The sequence below is a fragment of the Pristis pectinata genome, chromosome 3 (genome assembly GCF_009764475.1).
Source record: "Pristis pectinata isolate sPriPec2 chromosome 3, sPriPec2.1.pri, whole genome shotgun sequence".
NCBI lineage: Eukaryota > Metazoa > Chordata > Chondrichthyes > Rhinopristiformes > Pristidae > Pristis > Pristis pectinata.
In genome coordinates, this window is record NC_067407.1 from 38825563 (window position 1) to 38849793 (window position 24231).

The 24231-nt window shown below is 42.0% G+C and overlaps 1 protein-coding gene across 12 annotated transcripts in view; it reads right to left on the bottom strand.

Moving 5' to 3' along the window:
- lrrc7 (leucine rich repeat containing 7) overlaps positions 1-24231 on the bottom strand; it is a 417500-nt gene that overhangs the window by 13955 nt on the left and 379314 nt on the right. For all 12 annotated transcript variants that reach the window (XM_052012823.1, XM_052012826.1, XM_052012824.1 and 9 more), the window contains one exon: positions 14235-14354. In XM_052012823.1, coding sequence (XP_051868783.1) covers positions 14235-14354 — 120 coding nt within the window. The remainder of the gene's footprint in view (positions 1-14234; positions 14355-24231) is intronic.

Sequence of the window (24231 nt, forward strand, 5' to 3'; positions counted from 1 at the left end):
TGCTGAAGTTCTAAAACTTGGCACAGAAAGCTTCAGTCACAGACTCATTATCTCATCATTCGCATCTGAAAATTCGAGGATATACCAGGAGATCTTAGAGATGTTGTAATTGTGACTATCCTCAATTGAGGAGACAAATCTGACTGCAGCAATAATAGATGAGTCTATCTGCTCTCTGTCACAGGAAAAGTAATTGCCAGGGTCCTCCTCAACCTCCTCCTTTCAGTGGACGAAGAGCTGGTGCCTGAATCATAGCATGGATTCCATCCATATAGAAGAAACATGGACACGATCTTCACTGTGCACCAACTTCGAAAGAAATGCAGGGAGCAGCATCTTTTTTGGATTCATTAAAGCTTTTGACTGTGGTACACTCTCCTCAAATGTGTCTCCATCTTACATTTGCTTCATGATGGCATAATACTAACCATTGGGTCCACAACAGTGAGAGCCAATCTCAGTGAAGACAGATGTTAAACAAACTGCAGCATTGCCCCAAAACAAATTAAGCTGAACCTCATCTCCACAAACTTCATTTGGGAGTGGAGTTAATCTTCAGAACTAATAGGAAACTATTTAACCTAAGGCAATTATACTCCCACAAAACCAAGATCACTCAAATCTCAGTAGTTAAATTCCAGCTTGCAGAATATGCTTGCACAAGTACACACTTGGAGACCAAGCTCTAAATCATCACTGTTGATTGAAACAAAGGAGAGGACAGGCCTTACATTCAACAACAGTAAGATAAAGGTTCTCTACTAATCATCCTCCTTTGTACAACACTGCCTTCTGATGATAAAGTTTCACAGTGAGGGCTTGGAAAATATGGACCTCTTCACACATCTTGGGAGCCACCCCTGAGTGAAGGTAGATATCGATGATGAAATTCACCATCTTCTTCACTGTGCTAGTGCAGCCTTTACGTAATTGAGGAAGAGGTTGTGTCAAGACCACAAATCTGGCAGAAAATTCATGGACTATTAGGCAACAGTGTCTTACTATGTTCTTCCGAGACTTGGACTCCCCAAACACTAGTAAAAAAAACAATGCTGTCTATGGAAAATTCTCCAAAACTATTGGAGGGATATGAAAAGCAACATTGGTGTCCTGTTCCAGAGTCAATGGCCCAGCACCAAGGCCCTGATTACATTCACTTAGCTTTCTTGAGCAGGCCACATCAGTTGCATTCCCGATACCAGACTTCCAAAAGAGACACCGAGGATGTGGTCAAAGCCTCCTCAAAAATGTGCTACATCCCCACTGACTCCTAGGAACCCTTAGCCCACAATCACTCAAAGTAGAGAAGGAGCATTTGGGATAAAATGGAGGACCTCGAGGCTATCTGCCCATCACCTGTCCCATCTATGGAAGGGCCTGGGGTCCTCACATTGGCCTCATCAGTCACCTTAGAACCAGAGGGAATTAGACAGATGAGAAAAAAATAATTAGCAGGGCTATGAAAAACCAGGGCAATCGGACCAATAAGATTGCTCTACTAATAGCCAGCATGGATTCAATGGACCAAATGGCCTCCCTTGGCACAATAACCCCATGATATAAATAACATTGTTCTTCCAAGATTGAATAGTAAATGAATCTAAACTAACCCTTTAATTCTGTAGAACTATTACAATGTAACCATCTGGTTTAGTTTAAGATCACGATGCCAACAGATGCAATGAATGAGAAGATATTTCTTAACAGTCACATGGTACTCAGTGGGGCTTCTGGACAGACATGAGAAGCAATAGACTAAGATATGTTATGATTGAATAACTATCAGGGCCAGAAAAATAGGTTGGACAGGAAATAACAGGTTCAAATAGGACAAAAAGAAATAATATAATCACAGGAATGGGTAAACAGAGAAAAATAATGAAACAAATACAGACAGGAGAAATCAAAAACACCTTCAGAGGCAGTCAGAATCTGAACATATACAGAGACAGAGTGTAAATTGGGCATACGGGTCTGAGTCTTGCCAAAAATTGAATTGATGTTGCATCAGAGATTAAACTTGACTCAGAGATGCTCCTTTTCAGTTTTAATGGAGATGGAATGAGAAGCCATGGGATGTAGACTGGTCATTTAAATTTTGTATTACATTAAGACGTTGCCTGCCTTCACTTTTAGTTATTTCACCTTTAATCACAAATGGCTTCACAGTCCTTGGGAATCCAAGCAGCTGAAACCAGGCAAGAAAGGTTAAAGTCCGAGCTAGTGCCTTTAGACCGTTGCCTGTGGACCAGAAGAAGCAAACATGTTTCTTCCAGGTTCAACCCATCAGCATTTTCCCAACAAAATGACTTGGATCTAATTCTATAAATGGATGTTTGATATTTAAATTCTTAAAAATCTGATAATGAAAGAGCAACTTGCATTTCTACCACATTGTCTCTCATATGTTCCAAAATACTTCATACACAATAAATAACTAGGAAGTGCAATGGAACTAATTATGCAAATTTAGTAAACATTTGAAGCATATGGCAAGGAGATGAATCACCAGCTAATCTGAGATCAGGATAGTTATGCTGTTCCCACTCTGCCACTGTTAATTCATCAGAAGTGCTACATTTCCAATAAATTTATTGCATTGGAGAAGGAGCAGTTCTGAAGAAAAATGCAGCCCAAATTATAAACAGAAACACAAAGGTGCAAATTTTGATGGCAGTCTCACACAGGACTGCCAGCATTTATCCTCAAATGTGACAGCAAGCTAGGAAACACAAACTTACTGGCCAAGCTCTGCTGGCAATTTTCCAGCTGCGCTCCGCCATTGGACTCTGCACGAGTCCAGTGATGTAGCAGGAACTTGCTGAAATTCCACAGAGAATCTGCTCTTAGATCCTGTGCCATTGAGAGTGGCACAAGGTCTGTAACCCCATTTATTTGAATGGGGATTTTATGGCTTAAGGAAAAAAATAAAGTAAATCACTTTTTAAATTATTTGTGTTTGTTGTAATGTTGGAATTATTTAGGCATTCTAAATGTTTTCAATTATTTATTATTAAATGTTTTTAATTGTTAAAATATTCTCTTTAATAGCTTTAACATGTTTCTGAATGTAGGGACATTCAAAAGAATTGAGAAACCATCGGGCCTTTGACAGACAACCGAAAATGGGCTTTACTAATAGTCAAAGTTTTCCAAAGGCATTTCATGGGAGTTCCACTCAAATGGCCCAATTACATTACTCGATAATTTGTCAAATTCAGGTCAATCTTGGCCAACAATACTGTCTTTCCAGATACGAGCAAGTTAAGTGTGTAACATTGATGCATTTCATTTGCAAATGTGAGCAGTAAGCCCCACTTAGCAAAGTCCAGTTTATTAAGTGCTCAGTCTAGTTCACTAATGTCCTTCATGGGAGTAAATCTACCATCCTTTCTTGGTCAGGCTTACATGCAACTCCAGACCAACTCTGTATGGTTGAATCTTAAATGTTCCCTGAAGTGATCTGGCAACTCTGATCTACTCAGTTGCATCATTATTGCTATGTTCAACAGAGAAAGAATAAAACTGAATGGCATTGACCTACACACTGAATTTGACAAGGCAAAGTCACCCTTAGCACTGCTTATAAAGAGCAGAACTAGTATAATCTGGCTGATTACTACCAAAGTATCTATTCTCAATTATCATCAAAATGATGGGAGCTATACAATGCAACAGTGCTATCAAGCAGCGCATACCAAGAACCCACTCACCAATGCCCTGTTTGGATTTTGCCAGAACCACTTGATTCCAGACCTCATCACAGTCTTTGTCCAAATGTGGACCAAGAAGCAGAATTCCAGAGGTGAGGTGAGAGTAACTGCCCTTGACATTGAGACAACACTTGACAGAGTGTGGCATCAAGACACCCTGGTAAAAATGAAGTCAATGAGCATCGAAGGGAAAACGTTCTGGTCACTGCCATCATACTTGACACAATGGAAGATTGTTGTGGTGGTCAGAAGTCAATCATTCCAGATCCAGGCTTTCATTGTAGAAGATATTCAGGGCAGCATCCTACGCCTAATCATCTTCTGCTGTAATAACTTTCCCTCTATCGTAAGGTTAGAGGTGGGGATATTTGCTGATGATTGCACAATGTTCAATTCCATTCACAACTTCCTGGCAAAAAAATGAGTCCATGTCTGCATGCAGCAAGACCTAGCAATATTCAGGCATGGATTAATTTGTGTCAAGTGACAATCACACCACAAAAGTGGCAGGCAACAGGAGCGAGTCTAATCCCCGACCCTTGACTTTCAATGGCATTACCAAGTACCCCTTCTATCAATATGCTGGACCTCACCAGAAACTCATATGAATCAGCCACATCAACACTGTGGCAACAAGAGCAGGTCAGAGATTGAATATCCTGTGTGAGTGACTCATCTCCTGTTACTCTAATTTGCTTACAGTTTATACAAAGCACAGAATCAGAAGCATGATGAATACTCCATACTTGCCTTGCAGCTTGAACAATTCTCAAGAAACTTGACTCCGTCCAGGACAAACTAGCCCATGCGATTGACACCCCATCCATCATTCCAAGCATTCATTTCCTGCATTACTGGAGCGCAGTTTCTGTAATGTGTAACATCTACAAAATGCAATTTGACAATACCTCCCAAGCCTGAGTCCTCTATCACCAAGAAGGACCAAGGATGTATGGATATGGGAATACTACCAACTGCAGGTTACTCTCCAAGTCACACACCATCCTGATTAGAAATATATTACCGGTCCTTCACCATTGTTGGGTCTCAATCCTGAAACTCCCTACTCAACGGAAGGACTGCAGCAGTTCAAAAAATTGGAACACCACCACCTTCTGTAAGGTAATTAGAGATGAGTAATGAACGCTTACCTTGCCAGCTACATCCAGATCCCAAAAATGAACAAAAAATTCCTGGTTGTTACATCACTTGGAAAACACTTTACACAGCCTTTCATAATCTACAAAGTATCACATTTGAAAACATTACTGTTTGCTGTGCATGAACAGAATTCAAGTTTGAGAAAACAAATAATCACACTTGTTCATAGAGTTGTTAAATCTCCTTGACAGTATTTCCTAGTGGAGGCCAGTTCCTTTTGGACTTCAGAAAATTGTGGTATCTACAATAATCACCATATCAGTTAACAGATACAATAAATTAATAAAACAGTCTGCAAACTAGGATTTACAAAATGTATCATTCCTTCTCTGGGCAGCCATACCATTAACTACAACTCCAGAATAAAGTAGGATAAGATATCTTTATTAGTCACATGTACATTGAAACACACAGTGAAATGCATCTTTTGCGTCAAGTGTTCTGGGGGCAGCCTGCAAGTGTCACCACACTTCCGGTGCCAACATAGCATGCCCACAACTTCCTAACCCGTATGTCTTTGGAATGTGGGAGGAAACCGGAGCACCCAGAGGAAACCCACACAGACACAGAGAGAATGTACAAACACCTTACAGACTGTGGCCGGAATTGAACCTGAGTCGCTGGCGCTGTAATAGCATTACGTTAACTGCTACACTACTAACTCTGTGTTCCTTCTCATCATATTGATGACACTTAGTTCAAATGATGATACCGAATTCTGGTAAAAATAATCAGTTAGCTGCATTTTCACCTGTCAGAAGTCATGTATTGCAACAAGTACATAATCTGACATGAACACATAATCTGAATTGTGCTTCAGTGCAGCACTGAAGGAGGTTAGTGAGAGGAGGTAAACTGAGTTCCCTATGCACCCTCTCAAAGGCATAAAAAATTTCTTAGGATCACTTGAAGAAAGATGTAAACTTATCCATGTCATGGTCGGCATTCTGTCCACAAAGCCTCGGTGTGAAGAGTTGAAGTAAGTGGTCCAAGTGTAGGGAGTGAGAGCAGCTCTTTAGGAAAAAAAGGCTTCAGTGAGAAGGCATAGGTAAGAACAGGTAAGGTCCTATTTTATTTTGTTGTTATTATTGATTCAGCTTTGGTTCAGGAGGCTTTGGAAAGCAGAGGCTGAGGTGAGGTTCAGGTAAGGTCTCTTTCTTTCTTATTGCACAGTTAGACCAGTGGAATGGCAGTGAGGGCAGTCGTATGCTCCTCTTGCAGGATGTGGGAAGTCAGGGAGACCTCCAGTGTCCCTGACGATTACACCTGTGAGAAGTGCATCCAGCTGCAGCTCCTTACAGACCATGTCAGGGAACTGGAGCTAGAGCTGGATGAAATGAGGCTGAGGGGTTGACAGAGAGGACATACATACAGGGAGGCAGTCACACCTAGGTTGCGGTGACCGTCAGGAGAGGGAAAGCGAATAGGCAGTCAGTGCAGGCTACCCCTGTGGCCGTTCCCCTCAACAACAAGTATACCGCTTTGGATACTGTTGGGGGGGGGGACAACCTACCAGAGAAAAGCTACAGCAGACATGTCTCTGGCACTGAGTCTGGCTCTGTGGCTCAGAAGGGGAGAGAAGAGGGGAGTGATAGTGACAGGGGATCCATTGGTTAGGGGAACAGACAAGATATTCTGTGGACGAGAACAAGACCTCCATATGGTATGTCGCCTCCTAAGTGCCAGGGTTAGAGACGTCTCAGATCGAGTCCACAGCATTCTTAAGGGGGAGGGTGTGCAGCCAGAAACTGTGGTACACATTGGTACCAATGACATAGATAGGATAAGGAATGAGGTCCTGAAGAGGGAATATAGAGTGTTAGGAAGGAAGCTAAGAAGCAGGACCTCAAGCGTAGTAATCTCCGGATTGCTGCCTGTGCCACGCACCAGTTAGGGTAAGAATAGGAAGATATGGCGAACGAATGCATGGCTGAGAAGTTGGTGCAGGGGGTAGGGTTTCAGATTTGTGGATCATTAGGATCTTTTCTGGGGGAGATATTATCTTTACAGAAGGGACGGGTTGCACCTGAAGTCAAGAGGGACCAACGTCCTTGCGGATAGGTTTGCTAGAACTGTTGGGGAGGGTTTAAACAAGTTTGGTAGGGGGATGGGAGCCAGAGTGTTAGGTCAGATGATGAAGCAGTTGGTGTAAAGGTAGATGCATTGTGCAGAGAGACTGTGAGGAAGGATAGGCAGTGGATAGGGCATAAACACAGTCAGTTGGATGGGATAAAATGTGTCTACTTTAATGTGAGAAGTAAGAAGGGTGATGAACTTACAGCATATATCAGTACATGGGATTACGATGTTGTGGCCATTACAGAGACTTGGCTGTCGCAAGGGCGGGATTGGCTGCTTGATGTTCCAGGGTTTAGATGTTTCGAAAGAGATAGGAAGAGAGGTAAAAGGGGAGGGGGGGGGGGGGGAGTGGCATTGCTAATCAGGGAAAGGGAGGACATCATGAAGGGATCATCTACTGAGTCAGTGTGGGTTGAAATCAGAAACAAGAAGGAACAATCACTCTATTGACAGTTTCTATAGGCCTTCCAATAGCTACCAGGTCACTGAAGAGCAGATAAGTAGGCAGATTTTGAAAAAGTGCAAAAATAACAGCATTGTTGTCATGGTTGACTTCAACTTCGCTAGTATTGATTGGCACCTCCTCAGTGCAAGAGGTTTAGATGGGGCAAAATTTGTTAGGTCCATCCAGGAAGGATTCCTGACATAGTATGTGGACAGGCCGACTAGAAGAGAGGCCATACTGGGTCTAGTACTAGGCAATGAACCTGGTCAGGTGACAGACCTCTCAGTGGGCGAGCATTTTGGAGATAGTGACCACAACTCCCTGACCTTTAGCATAAGCCATGGACAAGGACAGGAGCAGACAATATGGGAAAGTTTTTAATTGGGGAGGACTAATTACGAATGGCATTAGGCAGGAACTTGGAAGCATAAATTGGGAACAGACGTTTTCAGGGAAATGCACAGCAGAAATGTGGAGGTTGTTTAGGGACGACTTGCATTGGGTTTTGGATAGGTTTGTCCCACTGAGACAGGGAAAGAATGGTAGGCTGAAGGAACCATGGTTGACAAGAGAAGTGAAACACTTAGTCAAAAGGAAGAAGGAAGCATACTTAAGGTTTAGGAAGCAAAAATCAGACAGGGCTCTTAAGACCAGGAAGGAGCTCAAGAAGAGACTTAGAAGAGCTAGAAGGGGACATGAGAAGGCCTTAGTGAGTAGGATTAAGGAAAACCCCAAGACGTTCTACACGTTAGTGACGAACAGGAGGATGACTAGTATGAGAATAGGACCACTCAGGGATAAAGGGGGAACAGGTGCCTGGAGGCAGAGGAGGTAGGGGAGGTCCTTAATGAATACTTTGCTTCAGAGTTCACCAGGGGGAGAAACTTTGACGAATGTGAGGTCAGCATAGAACAGGCTAATGTGCTGGAGCATGCCGAGATTAAGAACTAGGTAGTGTTGGAGCTTCTAAAAAACATTAGGATAGATAAGTCCCCAGGGCCGGACGGGATATACCCCAGGTTTCTACAGAAAGCGAGGGAAGATATTGCATCCTCCCTGGCCACAGGAGCGGTACTAGAGGATGGTAAATGTTGTTCTGTTTTTCAAGAAAGATAATAGGGATAATCCTGGGAATTATAGACCAGTGAGTCTTATGTCAGTGGTGGGCAAACTATTGCAGAGGAGTCTTAGGGACAGGATTTATGAGCATTTGGAGAAGTATAGTCCTATTTGAGATAGTAAACATGGCTTTGTGAGGGGCAGGTTATGCCTCATGAGCCTAATTGAGTTTTTCAAGGAGGTGACAAAACAAATTGATGAAGGTAGAGCGGTGGATGTGGTGTATATGGATTTTAGTAAGGCATTTGACAAGGTTCCCCGTGGTTGGCTCATCCAGAAAGTCATGAGGCATGGGCTCCATGGAGACTTGGCTGCGTGGATTCAGAATTAGCTTGCCTGAAGAAAACAGAAGGTGGTAGTAGATGGAGAGCGTTCTGCCTGGAGGTCAGTGACTAGTGATGTTCTGCAGGGATCTGTTCTGGGACCCCTCCCCTTTGTGATTTTTATAAATGACTTGGATGAGGAAGTGGAGGGATGGGTTAGTAAGTTTGCAGATGACACGAAAGTTGGTGATATTCTGGACAGTGTAGAAGGTTGTCATAGGTTACAACAGGATATAGACAGGATGCAGAGTTGGGTGCAGAAGTGGCAGATGGAGTTCAATCTGGAAAAGTGTGAAGTGATATACTTTGGAAGATTGAATTTTAAGGAGGTGTACAAGGTTAATGGCAGGATCCTTAACGGTGTGGAGGAACAGAGGGATCTTGGGGTCCAAGTCCACAGATCCCTCAAAGTTACCACACAAGTTGATAGGGTGGTTAAGAAGGGGTATGGTGTGCTGGCCTTCAATTTTTGGGGGATTGAGTTCAAGAGCCGCAAGGTAATGTTGCAGCTCTATAAAACTCTGGTTAGACCACACTTAGAGTACTGTGTTCAGTTCTGGTCACCTCATTATTGGAAGGATGTGGAATCTTGAGAGGGTGCAGAGGAGATTTACCAGGATGCTGCCTGGATGAGAAGACATGTCTCATGAGGAACAGTTGAGCGAGCTAGGGATTTTCTCTTTGAAGCAATGGAGGATGAGAGGTGACTTGATAGAAGTGTATCAAAGGGGACCCAAGTGTATCCAGTGAATCCCAGGGGGACCAGCATACTGGTGGGGAGGTTTGCTAAGGCTACTGGGGAGAGTTTAAACTAGAATTGTTGGGGGGTGGGATCCGTACTGGAGAGACTGGGGAAGAGGTGTTTGGCTCTCAAATAGTGGAGGCTAGGAGTAAGATCCATAGGCAGGTGATAGAGAAGGGACATGTTCAGACAGGCTTGAGAGGTGTCTATTTTAATGCAAGGAATGTTGTGAACAAGGCGGATGAGCTTAGAGCTTGGATCGATACTTGGAGCTATGATGTGGTGGCCATTACAGAGACTTGGATGGCTCCGGGGCTGGAATGGTTGATTCAAGTGCCGGGTTTTAGATGTTTCAGGAAGGACAGAGAGGGAAGCAAGAGAGGTGGGGGAGTGGCACTGTTGATCAGAGATAGTGTAACGGCTGCGGAAAAGGTGGACGTTGTGGAGGGATTGTCTACGGAACCTCTGTGGGTGGAGGTTAGGAACAGGAAGGGGTCGATAACTGTGCTGGGTGTTTTTTATAGGCCGCCCAATAGTGACAGTGTTAAGGAGCAGATAGGGAAGCAGATCCTAGAAAGGTGTGAGAATAACAGAGTTGTTGTGATGGGGGATTTTAATTTCCCAAACATCAATTGACATCTCCAGACAGTGAGGGGTTTAGATGGGGTGGAGTTTGTTAGGTGTGTTCAGGAAGGGTTCTTGACACAGTATGTAGATAGACCTACAAGAGGAGAGGCTGTGCTTGATTTGATATTGGGAAATGAACCTGGTCAGGTGTCAGATCTCTCAGTGGGTGAACATTTTGGTGATAGTGATCATAATTCTATCTCCTTTACGTTAGCACTGGAGAGGGATAGGAACAGACAGGCTAGAAAGGTGTTTACTTGGAGTAAAGGGAATTATGAGGCTCTCAGGCAGGAAATTGGAAGATTAAATTGGGAACAGATGTTCTCTGGGAAAAGTACGGAAGATATGTGGCAAATATTCAGGGGGTATTTGTGTGGAGCTTTGCATAGGCATGTTCCAATCAGAGAGGGGAGTCATGATAGGATGCAGAAACAGCGGTGTATGAAGGCTATAATAAATCTAGTCAAAAGGAAAAGAAAAGCATACAAAAGGTACAGAGAGCTAGGTAATGTTAGAGATCTGGAGGAGTACAAGGCTAAAAGGAAGGAACTTAAGAAAGAGATTAGGAGAGCCAGAAGGGGACATGAGAAGGCCTTGGCGGGCAGGATTAAGGAAAACCCCAAGGTGTTCTACAAGTATGTGAAGAGTAAGAGGATGCGATGTGAAAGGATAGGGCCTATCAAGTGCAGCAGTGGGAAAGTGTGTATGGATTCGGAAGAAATAGCAGTGGTACTAAATGAATACTTTACGTCAGTATTCACCATGTTAAAAGATCTGGGGGATTGTAGTGGGGACTTGCAGTGGCCTGAAAAGCTTGAGCATTTAGATATTAGAAAAGAGGTGGTGCTGAAACTTTTGGAAAGCATCAAGTTAGGTAAGTCGCCAGGACCGGATGAGATGTATCCCCAGGTTGCTGTGGGAGGTGCGGGAGGAGATTGCGGAGCCTCTGACGATGATCTTTGCGTCGTCGATGGATACGGGAGAGGTTCCAGAAGATTGGAGGGTTGCAGATGTTGTTCCCTTATTCAAGAAGGGGAGTAGGGATAGCCCAGGGAATTATAGACCGGTGAGTCTTACCTCAGTGGTTGGTAAGCTGATGGAGAAGATCCTGAGAGGCAGGATTTATGAACGTTTGGAGAGGTATAATATGATTAGGAATAGTCAGCATGGCTTTGTCAAGGGCAGGTCCTGTCTTACGAGCCTGATTGAGTTTTTTTGAGGATGTGACTAAGCACATCGATGAAGGGAGAGCAGTAGATGTAGCGTATATGGATTTCAGTAAGGCGTTTGATAAGGTACCCCATGCGAGGCTTATAGAGAAGGTGAGGAGACATGGGATCCAAGGGGACATTGCAGTGTGGATCCAGAACTGGCTGGCCCACAGAAGGCAAAGGGTGGTTGTTGAAGGGTCATATTCTGAGTGGAGGTCGGTGACCAGTGGTGTACCTCAGGGATCTGTACTGGAACCCTTACTCTTTGTGATTTTTATAACCGACCTGGATGACGAAGTGGAGGGGTGGATTAGTAAGTTTGCAGATGACACAAAGGTTGGGGGTGTTGTGGATAGTTTGGAGGGCTGTCAGAGGTTACAGAGGGACATAGATAGGATGCAGAGTTGGGCTGAGAAGTGGCAGATGCAGTTCAACCCAGATAAGCGTGAAGTGGTTCATTTTGGTAGGTCAAATATGTTGGCGGAATATAGTATTAATGGTAGGACTCTTGGCAATGTGGAGGATCAGAGGGATCTTGGGGTCCAACTCCATAGGATGCTCAAAGCAGCTGTGCAGGTTGACTCTGTGATTAAGAAGGCATATAGTGTATTGTCTTTCATCAATTAGGGAATTGAATTTAGGAGCCGTGAGGTATCGTTGCAGCTATATAGGTCCCTGGTCAGACCCCACTTGGAGTATTGTGCTCAGTTCTGGTCGCCTCACTACAGAAAAGATGTGGAAGCCATAGAGAGGTTGCAGAGGAGGTTTATAAGGATGCTGCCTGGAATGCGGAGCATGCCTTATGAAAGCAGGTTGAGGGAACTCGGCCTTTTCTCCTTGGAGAGACGGAGGATGAGGGGGGACCTGATAAAGGTGTATAAGATGATGAGAGGTATTGATAGGGTAGATAGTCAGAGGCTTTTCCCCAGGGTTGAATTGGTGGCCACAAGAGGACATAGGTTTAAGGTGCTGGGAAGTAGATATAGAGGAGATGTCAGGAGTAAGTTTTTTACTTAGAGAGTGGTGAGTGTGTGGAATGGGCTGCCAGAAACGGTGGTGGAGGCGGATACGATAGGGTCTTTCAAGAAACTGTTAGATAGGTACATGGAGCTGAGTAAAATAGAGGGCTATGGGTAAGCCTAGTAATTTCTAGGGTAGGGACATGTTCGGCACAGCTTTGTGGGCCGAAGGGCCTGAATTGTGCTGCAGATTTTCTATGTATAAGATTATGAGAGGCACAGATCGAGTGGACAGCCAGCAAATTTTTTCCCAGGGCTTCAACGGCCTGTACCAGAGGACATCCGTTCAAGGTGAGTGGAGGAATGTTTAGGGGAGATGTCAGAGGTAGGTTTTTTTTTTACACAGAAAGTGATGGGTGCCTGGAATGCCCTGCAGGGGTGGTGGTAGAGGCTGATATAATAGGAACATTTAAAAGACTCATAGATAGGCACATGGATGTAAGAAAAGTGGAGGGTTAGGGGCCTTGTAGGAGGGAAGGGTTAGATTGATCGTGGAGTAGGTTTATATAGGTCAGCAGAACATCATGGGCTGAAGGGCCCGTAATGTGCTGTACTGTTCTATGTTCTAAACATTGTTGTCCCTGGCGACCTAGTCAATATTTATCTCTTCAAACAGCATTTCTAAAATAGATTGCCCAGGCATTGAAAAAATTGGCCATCACATTTCCTGCATTACAGCAGTAACAGCAGTTGGCTGCAAGGCACTTCAAAATGTGAAAGGTGCGACATAAACGCGAGTATTTTTTAAATTTAAATTAGCGGATTATTTGTTGTTCGTTCATTTGTTGCTTGTTATCAACAAATTTTGCTGTCTCATTAAGTCACAGCAGTAACTGCAACGGTATTCTCTGACTGAAAAGAATGCTTGGACTTCCAAAGCATAGAAAAAAATGGTATAAGTACAGATTCATTCTTCACATGACTTTGCTAAAAAGTGCTCATTAAGAACATAGAAAATTAAAGGTGAGAAGATCAGATAACAAAAATGAGAGCAGGACTAAATTGTGCAAAGATGTGGATTAAGTTCTATAATAATTATTATTATGAAGTTAGAGTAAGATGTGTTTTGGATCTTTAGTGTTATGTTTCAGTGCTTGTTTTGAAATCACAGTATCTGAGATAAAAACAAATCTAAAAATGTCAGCCTAGAAAAATTATTTTGCTCTGTCAGTGGTCAGGGACTAATTCATAAATTTCAATTTATCAGAGGCAATTTTAATTTCTCAGTCAATGAGAATAAAGTGAGGGAAAAGTTGAAATGGAGCAACTCCACTTCCCACTGATTCCATATTTTAACACGTTTTGTTTTGGTGGCAAATGAGGCTCCCAGTGGGACCCCTGCAAAAACCCTCCTCCTGTCCATTTACTGCAAGAAGCAATCTTCTACACATCTTGAGCCTGTTTGATTCCAGTTTACCCCTAATTGGAGAAATGCCACTTTCTACTGGAAGTAGACAAGTGGTTGACCAGTGGCATTCAAATGAAGGCTGGCAGAAAAAAATTTCCAGGCTTACATCAAAAATTCAAGTGTGAAATTGTTAAGCCTCTTGCTGGAATTGACCTCATGGTGTTCAAAAACATGCTTTCATAAATAGATCACAATGTTTATTTAAAAAAAACACATAGAACAGATATACCAAATAGGTTAAACTCACCATGTACATTAAACCATAATGACAAAGTGAAACTGAATACACTGCCAGGAAAGCAAAGAAACTTCAAGGAACAAGAATGAAATCACAACAGATATGACACAAAGTGGCAGTAAAGTAAATCCACCTTTGAATGGTCTAACCTTTTTTATCATGTTCTCCGGTGGCACATCCCTTCTTCCCAATGCATATGAATTCCACTGACTAGTTGGAGATATATCTTCCAGTTCACTGTCATGAACATTGCTCTGTTGTGATGGCGTCTGAAGACAAGAAAATTAAACACGTTGATGCTCTGTGCTGGATACTTGCACAGTTTAACTAGTAACATTGATAATTGAGAAGCGCCTTGGCTGGTGAAGCATTCAAAGCTGTAGATAAAGTAGGCACAAACTTTAATTCCTGAATTGTTTTTTATCCAAGTAATAGTGGCTTCAGCTTTCCTGGGCTATTGGGGTAAAAAACATTAACTAGAATCAAACAGAATCCTTGCTTTTCAATGGTCCATGCTGGAAAGTGGATGTGGAGTGATTTTACAATTAAAGCTCAAATAATAACTGGTTGGTATTTATCATTCAGGCTTACACATGAACTGAGTGGGCTCAAATTTAGAAGAGCATTGCAATAAACATAATCTCCAGCACATCTGGAACTGGGACTACTGAGGCTTAAAAAAATTTTAAGTGTTAAAACAGTACTATTAAGGTTGATCCACAGGCATACAAAAGCAGATCATTGGTAAATATGTACTAGCTTACTAGTGTGATAAAGCTAGAAGGTTAACAAATTACAATTGAGCTTTTGTTAACACTTACTAAATTAACGTGATACAGTTGCATTTTAAAAGCAGTGATTGAAACAAATAGTGACAGTACGTGCTGTGAGATGGTTTAGGCTCAGCAAGCACTCTCTTTTCTATTTCTACGTGTGTCCAATCTGCATACATGCCGAACTTTCAATTACATTGACTTAGATATTATATTAACTTTCTTTCCTTTGTACCACTGAGGTGGCAAGTCTTGTAATGTCATTTTACCACTATATTTGAGGGAATAGGACCAAGCTAGGCAGAGGAGTTGTCCAAGGTATCCTTCTGAGGACTGGAGGGACACCCCTGCAACTCCTCTCTCACAAGGAAGGTTTAAATACATTTTAAAAAACGTGCCTTACTGGTGAGATCTATGCAGGATTGTAGCACCGAGCACAATAGGCCTGGTGGGAAAGCCATCATTGCTTCCCAGCTGAGCCTGAGCTAAAATTACTATTTCCAAACACCCGGTGGCATAATTGGAGCATCATGCTTAGCTTGTTCGCAAGTTTGTTTACAGAGCACAGAGCGGTCCAGCTTAAAACCCCCAATTTACAATCACCCCTTGACCACTGAGCCCCTTAGCCACAGATTTCATGCTGACCACAATCTCAACCACTGACCCCTGACCACTGATCACATCCTGACTACTGAATTCCCTCAAATACCAATCACACCACTCACCCCCTCCCCCCATTCCACTACTAACCCTACCCAGCTGGCAATCCTACCATCTCCAACTACCCCAAACCAAAAACCAAGCCCATCTGTCTATTCCACCCTGCCCCCATCAATTAAGAGACAAACACCATCACCAAGATCCATCCATCTATTGACACACCAAACCATGACATAACATCTAGGGCTCTCTCTTCTGCAATTACCTGTTTTCAGAGAAGGTAATCAAGAGGCAGCGGACAAGATTGGTAGTGGATGGATAAGGAAGTGCCAAAAGTATGGAAGAGTGGGCCAGGGAGTCGCAAAGGGAGTGATCCCTATGAAATGCTGAGAGAGGAAGATAGGGGAAATGTGTATCTGGTGGTGGAATCTTGTTGGAGCTGACAGAAATTTGCAAAGGAATGATCCACTGAATGTGGAGATTGGTGGGGTGGAAGGCAAGGACCAGGCAAACTCTTCTTGCTCTATCGAGTAGGGGAGTGAGGGGGATGGGTGAGAGCAGAGGTGTGGGAAATAGATGAGATGCCGTTAAGGGCTTTGTCCACTACAGTAGAGGGGATTAATGTCTCATCATTGGAGCAAATGCAATTGAGACAAAGAATGGAATGGGGTCCTTACAGGAGGCAGGGGCAGGGTAGGAAGAAGTATAATCAAGATATTTATGGGAGTCTGTGGGCTTGTAATGGATGATTGTGGCTAGTCTAGCCCTGAGATGGAAATAGAGAGATCCAAAAAGGAAAGGAATGAATCAGAGATGGATCATGTGAAATTGAGGGCAGAATTGGCAGTAAAAATCATGACATTTTCAAGCTTTGTATAAGTGCAGGAAGCAGTTGTTTTTGTACCTGAGAAAGAGTTGGAGAAGTGGGCCCAAGGAGGACTAAAATAAAGATTGTTCCACACATCCCACGAAAAGACAGGCTTAGCTTGGGCTTGTGCAAGGGCCCATAGTTACATCTTTGATGTGGAGAAAGTGAGCGGAGTTGGAAGAAAAGTTGTTTAATGTGAGGACAAGTTCAGCCAAATGAATAAATGTGTTGGTGGAGGGGAACTTGTTGGACCTTTGTTCAAGGAAGAAGCAGAGGGCCTTCAGATCCTCCTGATGTGAGATAGAGATGTGGAGGGATTGTACATTCATGGAGAAGATGAACTGGTTGGGACCAGGAAACTGGATACTATTGAAGTGGCAGACAGCATCCAAAGTATTATGGATGTTAGTGGGAAGGGACAGGACCAAGGAAGAAAAGATGGAGTCAAGGTGGGAAGAAGTAAGTTTGGTTGGGCAAGAGCAGGCTGAAACAATGGGTCTGCTGGGTCAGTCCTGTTTGTTGAGCTTGGGCAGAAGGTAGAAGCAGGCTATGCAGGGCTAGGGCACCACAGAGTTGGAAGCCGTGCAGGGACTGTAGACCTATGCAACGTCTGTAGTTTTTTTCATTTTCAGTTTGATTTTAAATGATCCCCAAACACCTTTGGAGGACTGAAAGCAAAATGCACAAACAATTGTAACCTAATTTTGGGATATATTGAGATTGTGCACAGGCCTTCATATTGGATCGTTAGGCATTCATTTTATAACCACAACCTCTCTAGTCCATTACCTTTTTCTTGAAGACATAGATTTGCATTCATTAACAATTCAATAACAATGGGGGGGATCTTCCTGGCTGATGTATGGAACAACTTAATCTGCTACATTTAGTTCTCAAATTCAAACAATTCCTTGGAGTCAGTTAGACTGAAAGATATTCTGCTGATCTCCAGCCGGCAGGACAGTTATTAATTGATCATTAGACAACTGCCAGATACTTGCTCAATCTTTCACTAGGCACTCAAGAGGCATATGGAGCTTCCCCAGAACAATGTCGAGAACAGCACATAATTAAATGTTCACGTGCACTGCCACCATCCACCTGACCACAATTTGCCTTAACTCCATTAAATTGAGGCTCCACCAGTTAGAAATGAGGCACTTAAGCTGCAGCTCCTTTCTTCTCCACAAATGAACCATAACACTTAGCAGATTCTGAATTTATGATCACATGCTCTGGTATTCAGACTCAATGTAATGTTTTCCAGAGACAATCATCCCAAGCTTCAGTATGTTCCTATCACCCTTAAGATAGACATATCATTATGATGGAGAGACAAACAAAGAAGTCAGCTTTATACTATGGATAGCTATCCCATTCTCTCATAACAATTTGATTTCAGATTCTTGGTAAGGAGATCAATAAAACGGTGCTCATCATGACGTCTTCTCCCATGTGGAGCTAAATAACAACTGACAAACAGCAATCTGCCTTGTGGAATATATACCTATTATACCCATCCAAGCCAACAAGCTTCCTCAAATTGCTTAGGATCTCATTTTTGTTCGGCCTTTTGTATGGAATATTGTTGAATGTTTTCTAGAAGTCTGTACAAGTCTTCATCTAACATAATACAGGTCTTTCACGGGTTATGAACATCCGACTTGTGGACAGCCCATACAATAAGGGTGAGTATTTGGGAGAGCGGCAGGATGGATTTGCTGGCTGCTGTGAGGCAATATCATTGCATCTTGCAGAGCAATCTGAATGGTTGAGTTAAGCACCTTGGGTTTAACTACACAATGCTCTTGGTTGGACTATATTTTTATTGCAGGGCAGTGAACTGAATGGGTTACAAAGAGTTCCCAGGAATGGAACCTCCATTGGACACTGGGGAGGACCTGTAGTTATCTCAAAAATGTCAACAGGGTAAGTAAGCAATGACTTACCTATTGCAAATCGATCTTGGTTTTGCTGATTAGCTTATTTTTGTTCAAACCTCAGGCCTTCTGTCTCTGATAATTTATCCTATTCTTTTTCATTTTCCCTAATCATGCCCTTATTTTTGCAATGATAGTTACACATGCAACAATGCAGCTCCAGAGAAATCTGACATGTCACTTGGAGCATTTTGCTCTTCAGGAGCAACTCTTAGGATGAAAAGGTAAGAACTCCCATTGCAGTGGGAAATACATGGATTACAATGTGCAATCAACCATTGCTTTGTGAGCAAGTGCAGGAAGTACAAAAATTCTTGTGCCGATCTCATTATTACAATTTCAATGTCCAATTAACAGCATCCAGTCTTAGTGTATACTCATGGAGCCAAATTAGTTGAGATAGCACCAGGATGCTGGCTGGTTTAACTTTAAACCCTGCCTACACCTCTTTATGGAGATGGGCTCCTTGCCAAAGAACAAGGCGGAAGTCATTTTAAATGTTTTAAAGGCTTGATGGAAGCCAATGGTAGACCACAAATATAAAAGCACGTGCTGCAGATTTCAAACTCTGGGTACCTAGATCAGTTAGGAGGAGAGATAGAGAGAGGACTTCTGTAAAGAATTCAACAACACTGCATATAAAATATTCAACGTAAATGAGAGCCCACACGATTTGCCTTTTGGCTTGAATATAAATTTGGAGGCATGAAATAGGTAGATATTCCAATTCACAGGCCTCTGCTCTTCATCCATTTGGGAAAAGATATCAGGACAAACACCTTTCCAAAGACCACCTCGCTAAGGATATGAAAACAAATTGTAATGAGGCACTGTCCACAGGGCAACAGTGGAAGGGAGTTATAATTGAAGTTAGTGCCAGGAATGAAGCCCCAAGGACATGGATGTGGTACCAATGGAAGCTTATCAACTTCACATAGATAGTCAGAGTCAGCAAATTCATCATGGCCTAAAAATTCATTGGTGTTGGGGAGGCATACTAAAAGGTTGGTACTCAATCTCTGATGTGGAAATTGTGTCATTCAGACATGCACAATTTACAATCAGAAATGTGTAGCATATTGGCATGTTACCTTGCACCTTACACCAAATGTCAAGGACTTGGAGTGGTTCAGCTCTAACCTTGACATGGCTTTGGAAGGAACCTGGAGCTAAACAGTGGGCAGAACCATTTCAACTCTTGCAGACCACAATTATCGTACAGCACCTTGCTGCCTCTGACCATCTATGTGAGGTTGATAAGCTTCCACAGGTACCACATACTGATGATTGTTGTCAGAATTTTCCTGGATGCATAAACAGAAGCCAGTGTCTGAATACTGCAAAGAAAGTCCTCGCACCTGCTGTTTAAACTCAGCATAATGTGTAATAACTGCAGACTGTTGCCATCATGAGTCAGACCACAGAGACACAAGGGAGTACAGATGCTGTAATCTGGAGCAAAGAGCAAACTGCTGAGGAACTCCCTAACCCACTGAGGTTCTCCAACAGTTTGTTTTTTGTATGAGTAAGGCCATGTTGTTCAAAGGCACTCTGAGGATGTTGTTTCATTTCAGCAATCTTTTCTCCCATAAGTTAATAGGATTGCTGAGGTGCTGCTCCCAGGGTAGCAGTAATGGCTCAACAAAATATGAATCAGTTCCTCCGTCAGATTAATAGCATTCAAAATCCCACTGCTGTCACTTCTACCATAGTGTTCATATCAAATGGCATCTTAAACTACAGCATTCTCATAACTCCTGAAACTCCAACAATGACCAGCAATGAAACTGCAATACACAGCCAATCCTCCTTCAGAACAGTTTTCAACAATCCTGCAAGCTACTGGAATCCCTTTAAACAGCATGTGTTCATGAGTAGGTTCTCCTGTTCCCTGATTGCAGTGTTGCGTTGTGAGCATGAAGGCTTTTGCATTTGCACACTTGCTCATATAATAACACAGAGGATTTCAAAGTAATTAATTAAATAGAAAGCATATTGAGATGTAACAAGAGATAATACCAAAATGGACTGTTTTTTAAAGGTGTATTAACTTTCATGAAATTGATTGAGCTCATGTCAACTTTTTTAAAGATTTGGCGAATGTTAGTACTCATCAGCATGAGAGTGCTCGTAGTTGTAAAAAGAATGCTCTCCTATTCCAGCAAACAACACCAGCATGAAGCTACCTCAAGCAAAGTCTAATATTGCCATCTACAGTCTAAAAACATGCCTTATCCTAAACTCAGAACAGCAAACCTGATTGCATTATTATAGTATTTCCACTTCACAAACAAGTTCTCTTAGTGAGGTTATTAATGCATTCATAAATTGATAGTACATTTGGAGAAGACCTATGCTGGGAGTCTATGCCAACTAGGAACTAGGAACTTCATATTGCCCACATTAATTTCATGCAGTCTTTTATCTAGCAGACAAAATAAACTTTCATCTCAAAAACTGGGGCCAGATTTGAACCCTAATAAAACTTTAAAGAATGGTAAATAACATTCAATATCAACTCTTTATGCACATTTCTCAGTTTATATTTCTACTTATACAAGGAGCTAAATGCATCACCAAGTGAGGGAACGAGCCATTCAGATCTCAGGTTCATCCAGGTCTATGATAATATATCCAGGCTGAGATAGGATGTAGCAATTGGCTGCAAAATGTTTGTGAAAGTAGCAGTGACATTTAGGTTGCTGTGGATGTTTTAGCTCAATGACCTTTCTTTAGATGAGAGGTCATTGATGAAGCAAACTTGATTTTGATCTCCACAGATCCTATCTGACTTGCTAAGCATTTCCAGCAACTTTGTTTATTTCACATTTTCAGCACCTGCATATTTCACTTTTGTGCTATTCGTAAATGTTAGGCTGTGTGTAGGAATCATTTGAGAGAATGGGATATCCCTCTCCAGCTTACTCAAGAGTACAACAGTCTTCCCAACAGTTACATTCAGGAATTAAACTTTGAAAAATAGATGCACTGGTACAATACAACAAGGTAGCTGCACTTCCTGAAGAATTGCACAAGAGGATTGGGTAGGGGGGGGGGGGTGGGGGGAAAATAGTATTATATTTTTAAAAGATCAATTAAATTGGAACAAAAACAGATTTCTTTCACCTGTTTCAGAAGAGGTCAAAAGACAATCAATTTTGTTAATACCCATGCTGCTGACCTCCAAATGAACCAGTGAATAACCACTTGAAAATAAAAGTCAAAAATCACTGTCTTAACCTGGTGATTATTCACGGCAGTTACTGTTGATATCATGAAAAGAATCTGGCAGCTGGATAAGAGATAATTATTTTAATAGTTGTTACTGTCTAGAAATGTGCTGATGTAAAGGAGCTATTTGTTGCTGAATTTAATTATTCTGAGAAAAAAACATAAGAAGAATCACATTTTATTCATAGTTGTAAAATTGGAGTAAAATTAACTCCATGTAATGTACCCAAGATACCATTAACTGTCCTGTTGGATGTAAAGCAGCATTTTTAAGGTCTGTCCATCATACAACAAAAATATCCACACAGTTAACCATTTTGATCTTCTTAATTATGAATAAATTAAGCCGAGATTCTGAAGGGGATGGTACTTGGGGTGACCACAATGGAGCAAGTCTGCCTTACATGACCATATGTAACCTTTGCTCCACTAAAATCCAATAATGACGGACATTCAAACCACACTGCAGTGAACAACAAATGGCACTGTCGCTCACAGAAGAATCAGTTTTTACCAAAACTCAAGGCTTCACAGCAGCATTTTTGTTTTAAAGGACAAGACATATTTCTCCTTCATTCATGGCAAAACACTGCTCAACTTTTGGCAAACCACTGCTCAACTTTTAGCAAAACAAACCTCAAGTAAACTGGATCAAACTGGGATCCCAGTCACTGCACCACCAAGTGATGTGAACAGGTTTCTCCTCTCACTTTAGTGGCCGGAAATGCCAGAAGAAATCCTGCAAATAAGGAAGTGCTTCTATGTATATCAGGAAATACAGGAAAAAGACAACCAACAGAAAAGGTGGGATCCAACACCTACTTCGCAGGATTTAAAGTGAGCCCTTCTCTCGTCAACAGTTATTGCAGAAACAAGGTATATTGTAGGCTACCCTCCCAAAAGGTAACTCTTGCTTATATCTGTGTCCTCAATCTCCAGTACAAGCTTTTCCAAGCATTGCACTCCTGTCAATGTTAAAGTTGTGCTCATTCTCAGAAACCTAACCTTGGGACACTTCCAGGCTGTGTCTGCTGCTAAACACCACACATGACACTTTGCTACTTACTCTTCATCACAGAAGCTCAAACCTTATGGTGTGGAACACTTTTGATTTTTGTTAATGTGACTTTAGCATTCAGAGCTGGCAGCGATATTTGTCTGCTTTACTTGATTGCCCAAATTACAGGCATTCAGAGAAGGAATTTATGCCAGAAGTGCCCTTACACTATGAGGATGTCTCTTACATGCATTGTTCTTCAGCAGTATGTGCAGTTTTCCTACTGCATGTCCTCACCTTAAGGACTCGAGCATCTCCCTTCCATCAATAAAGCATTCCTTGTCAATGCTCCCCAATATCTGAAAAAAATTCTGTTTTTATTGTGATATGTCCCTCTAAAGGTTGCTTCCTGAGGCTAGAACTATATGCTAGTAGCATGAATAACTTGACTAGAAGCACCCACTGAATCAGAGTAAAGTAACAGTAAGGAGGCCTACAGGGCTTATGAATTTGACTATCTTTCTAGAGCTTTTCAAAACAATGTTAAGGAGATTACTAATACTGTCTTAATGCCAGGAAACTGCTGCAGATGAATTTCTAAGCCATTAAGTTAATAGGCAGATGGACATGAAAGCTTGAAGAAGAGGGAACTTGAGGAGACACCATAATCAGAGGGACAGATAGCATCCTTGGTAAGAGGTATTGAGAGGCTCTGGTGGTGTGCTAATTAAGGACATCATGATATGTTTGAAGGTACATCTGAGAGGGAGGGGAAGAGTTGATTAATATTGAAATAGAAAGGGATTTAAGATACTATTGGGATTTATTGGCCCCTTGCAGCATGTGCAAAATGGAAGAATGCATAAGTGCATAAATTAGTAAGGCAAAGCAGTTTTAATTGATGATTTTAACCCACAAATATATTAGGAAAAGGAGACTAGCTTTTGTCTGAAAAATAGTAAACTTTAGTAGAGGATAGTTTCATGCAACATTAAGTCCAAAAACTAACATGGAAACAGGCCATAATGTGCATTCAGCTGCTGGCACTCATAATTGGCCAGATTGTGCTGACTTTGCCAATTAGAGCTGCTGGCATTCAGCCATTGAAACTGCTGTATGTCCTGGACTTCCAATAATGTGCTGCAAAACCTGGAAAGCTATACTTATTGATTCAGAGACTTCAGTCAAGGGCAGAGAGGTCGGAAGGATTGAGAAAACTGCTACAAGACAACTAAAACAAAACCTTCAGTGGTAGCACAGAAAAATGGGGTCATTTATATGATAACCACATTAGGGTTATCTTACAGCAATGATTATCGGAAGATATTGGATAGAAATCAGGTGAAGTAGAATGGAAAGATTAGAAAGGGTATAATAGAATTTTACAAAAACATTGCCAGGACTGGAGAAGTTTTGCTTTAAGGAATGATTGTCTAGTTATTTCCTTTATTAGACAATTCTATAACCAGGTTTAAGGGATATAAATTTAAAAAGGTATGTAGGTTTAAGATAAATAGGTAGGATTAGAAGGGAATTGAGAAAAAATGTTTTCATTCAAAGAGTGGAATAGTTAGGGTCTGGAGCTTACTATATGAATTAGTGGTGCTGACAGAAATTCTCAATCCATTAAAAGTAAATGAATGAGTACATGCCGTCATCTACAAGGCTACATTGCAG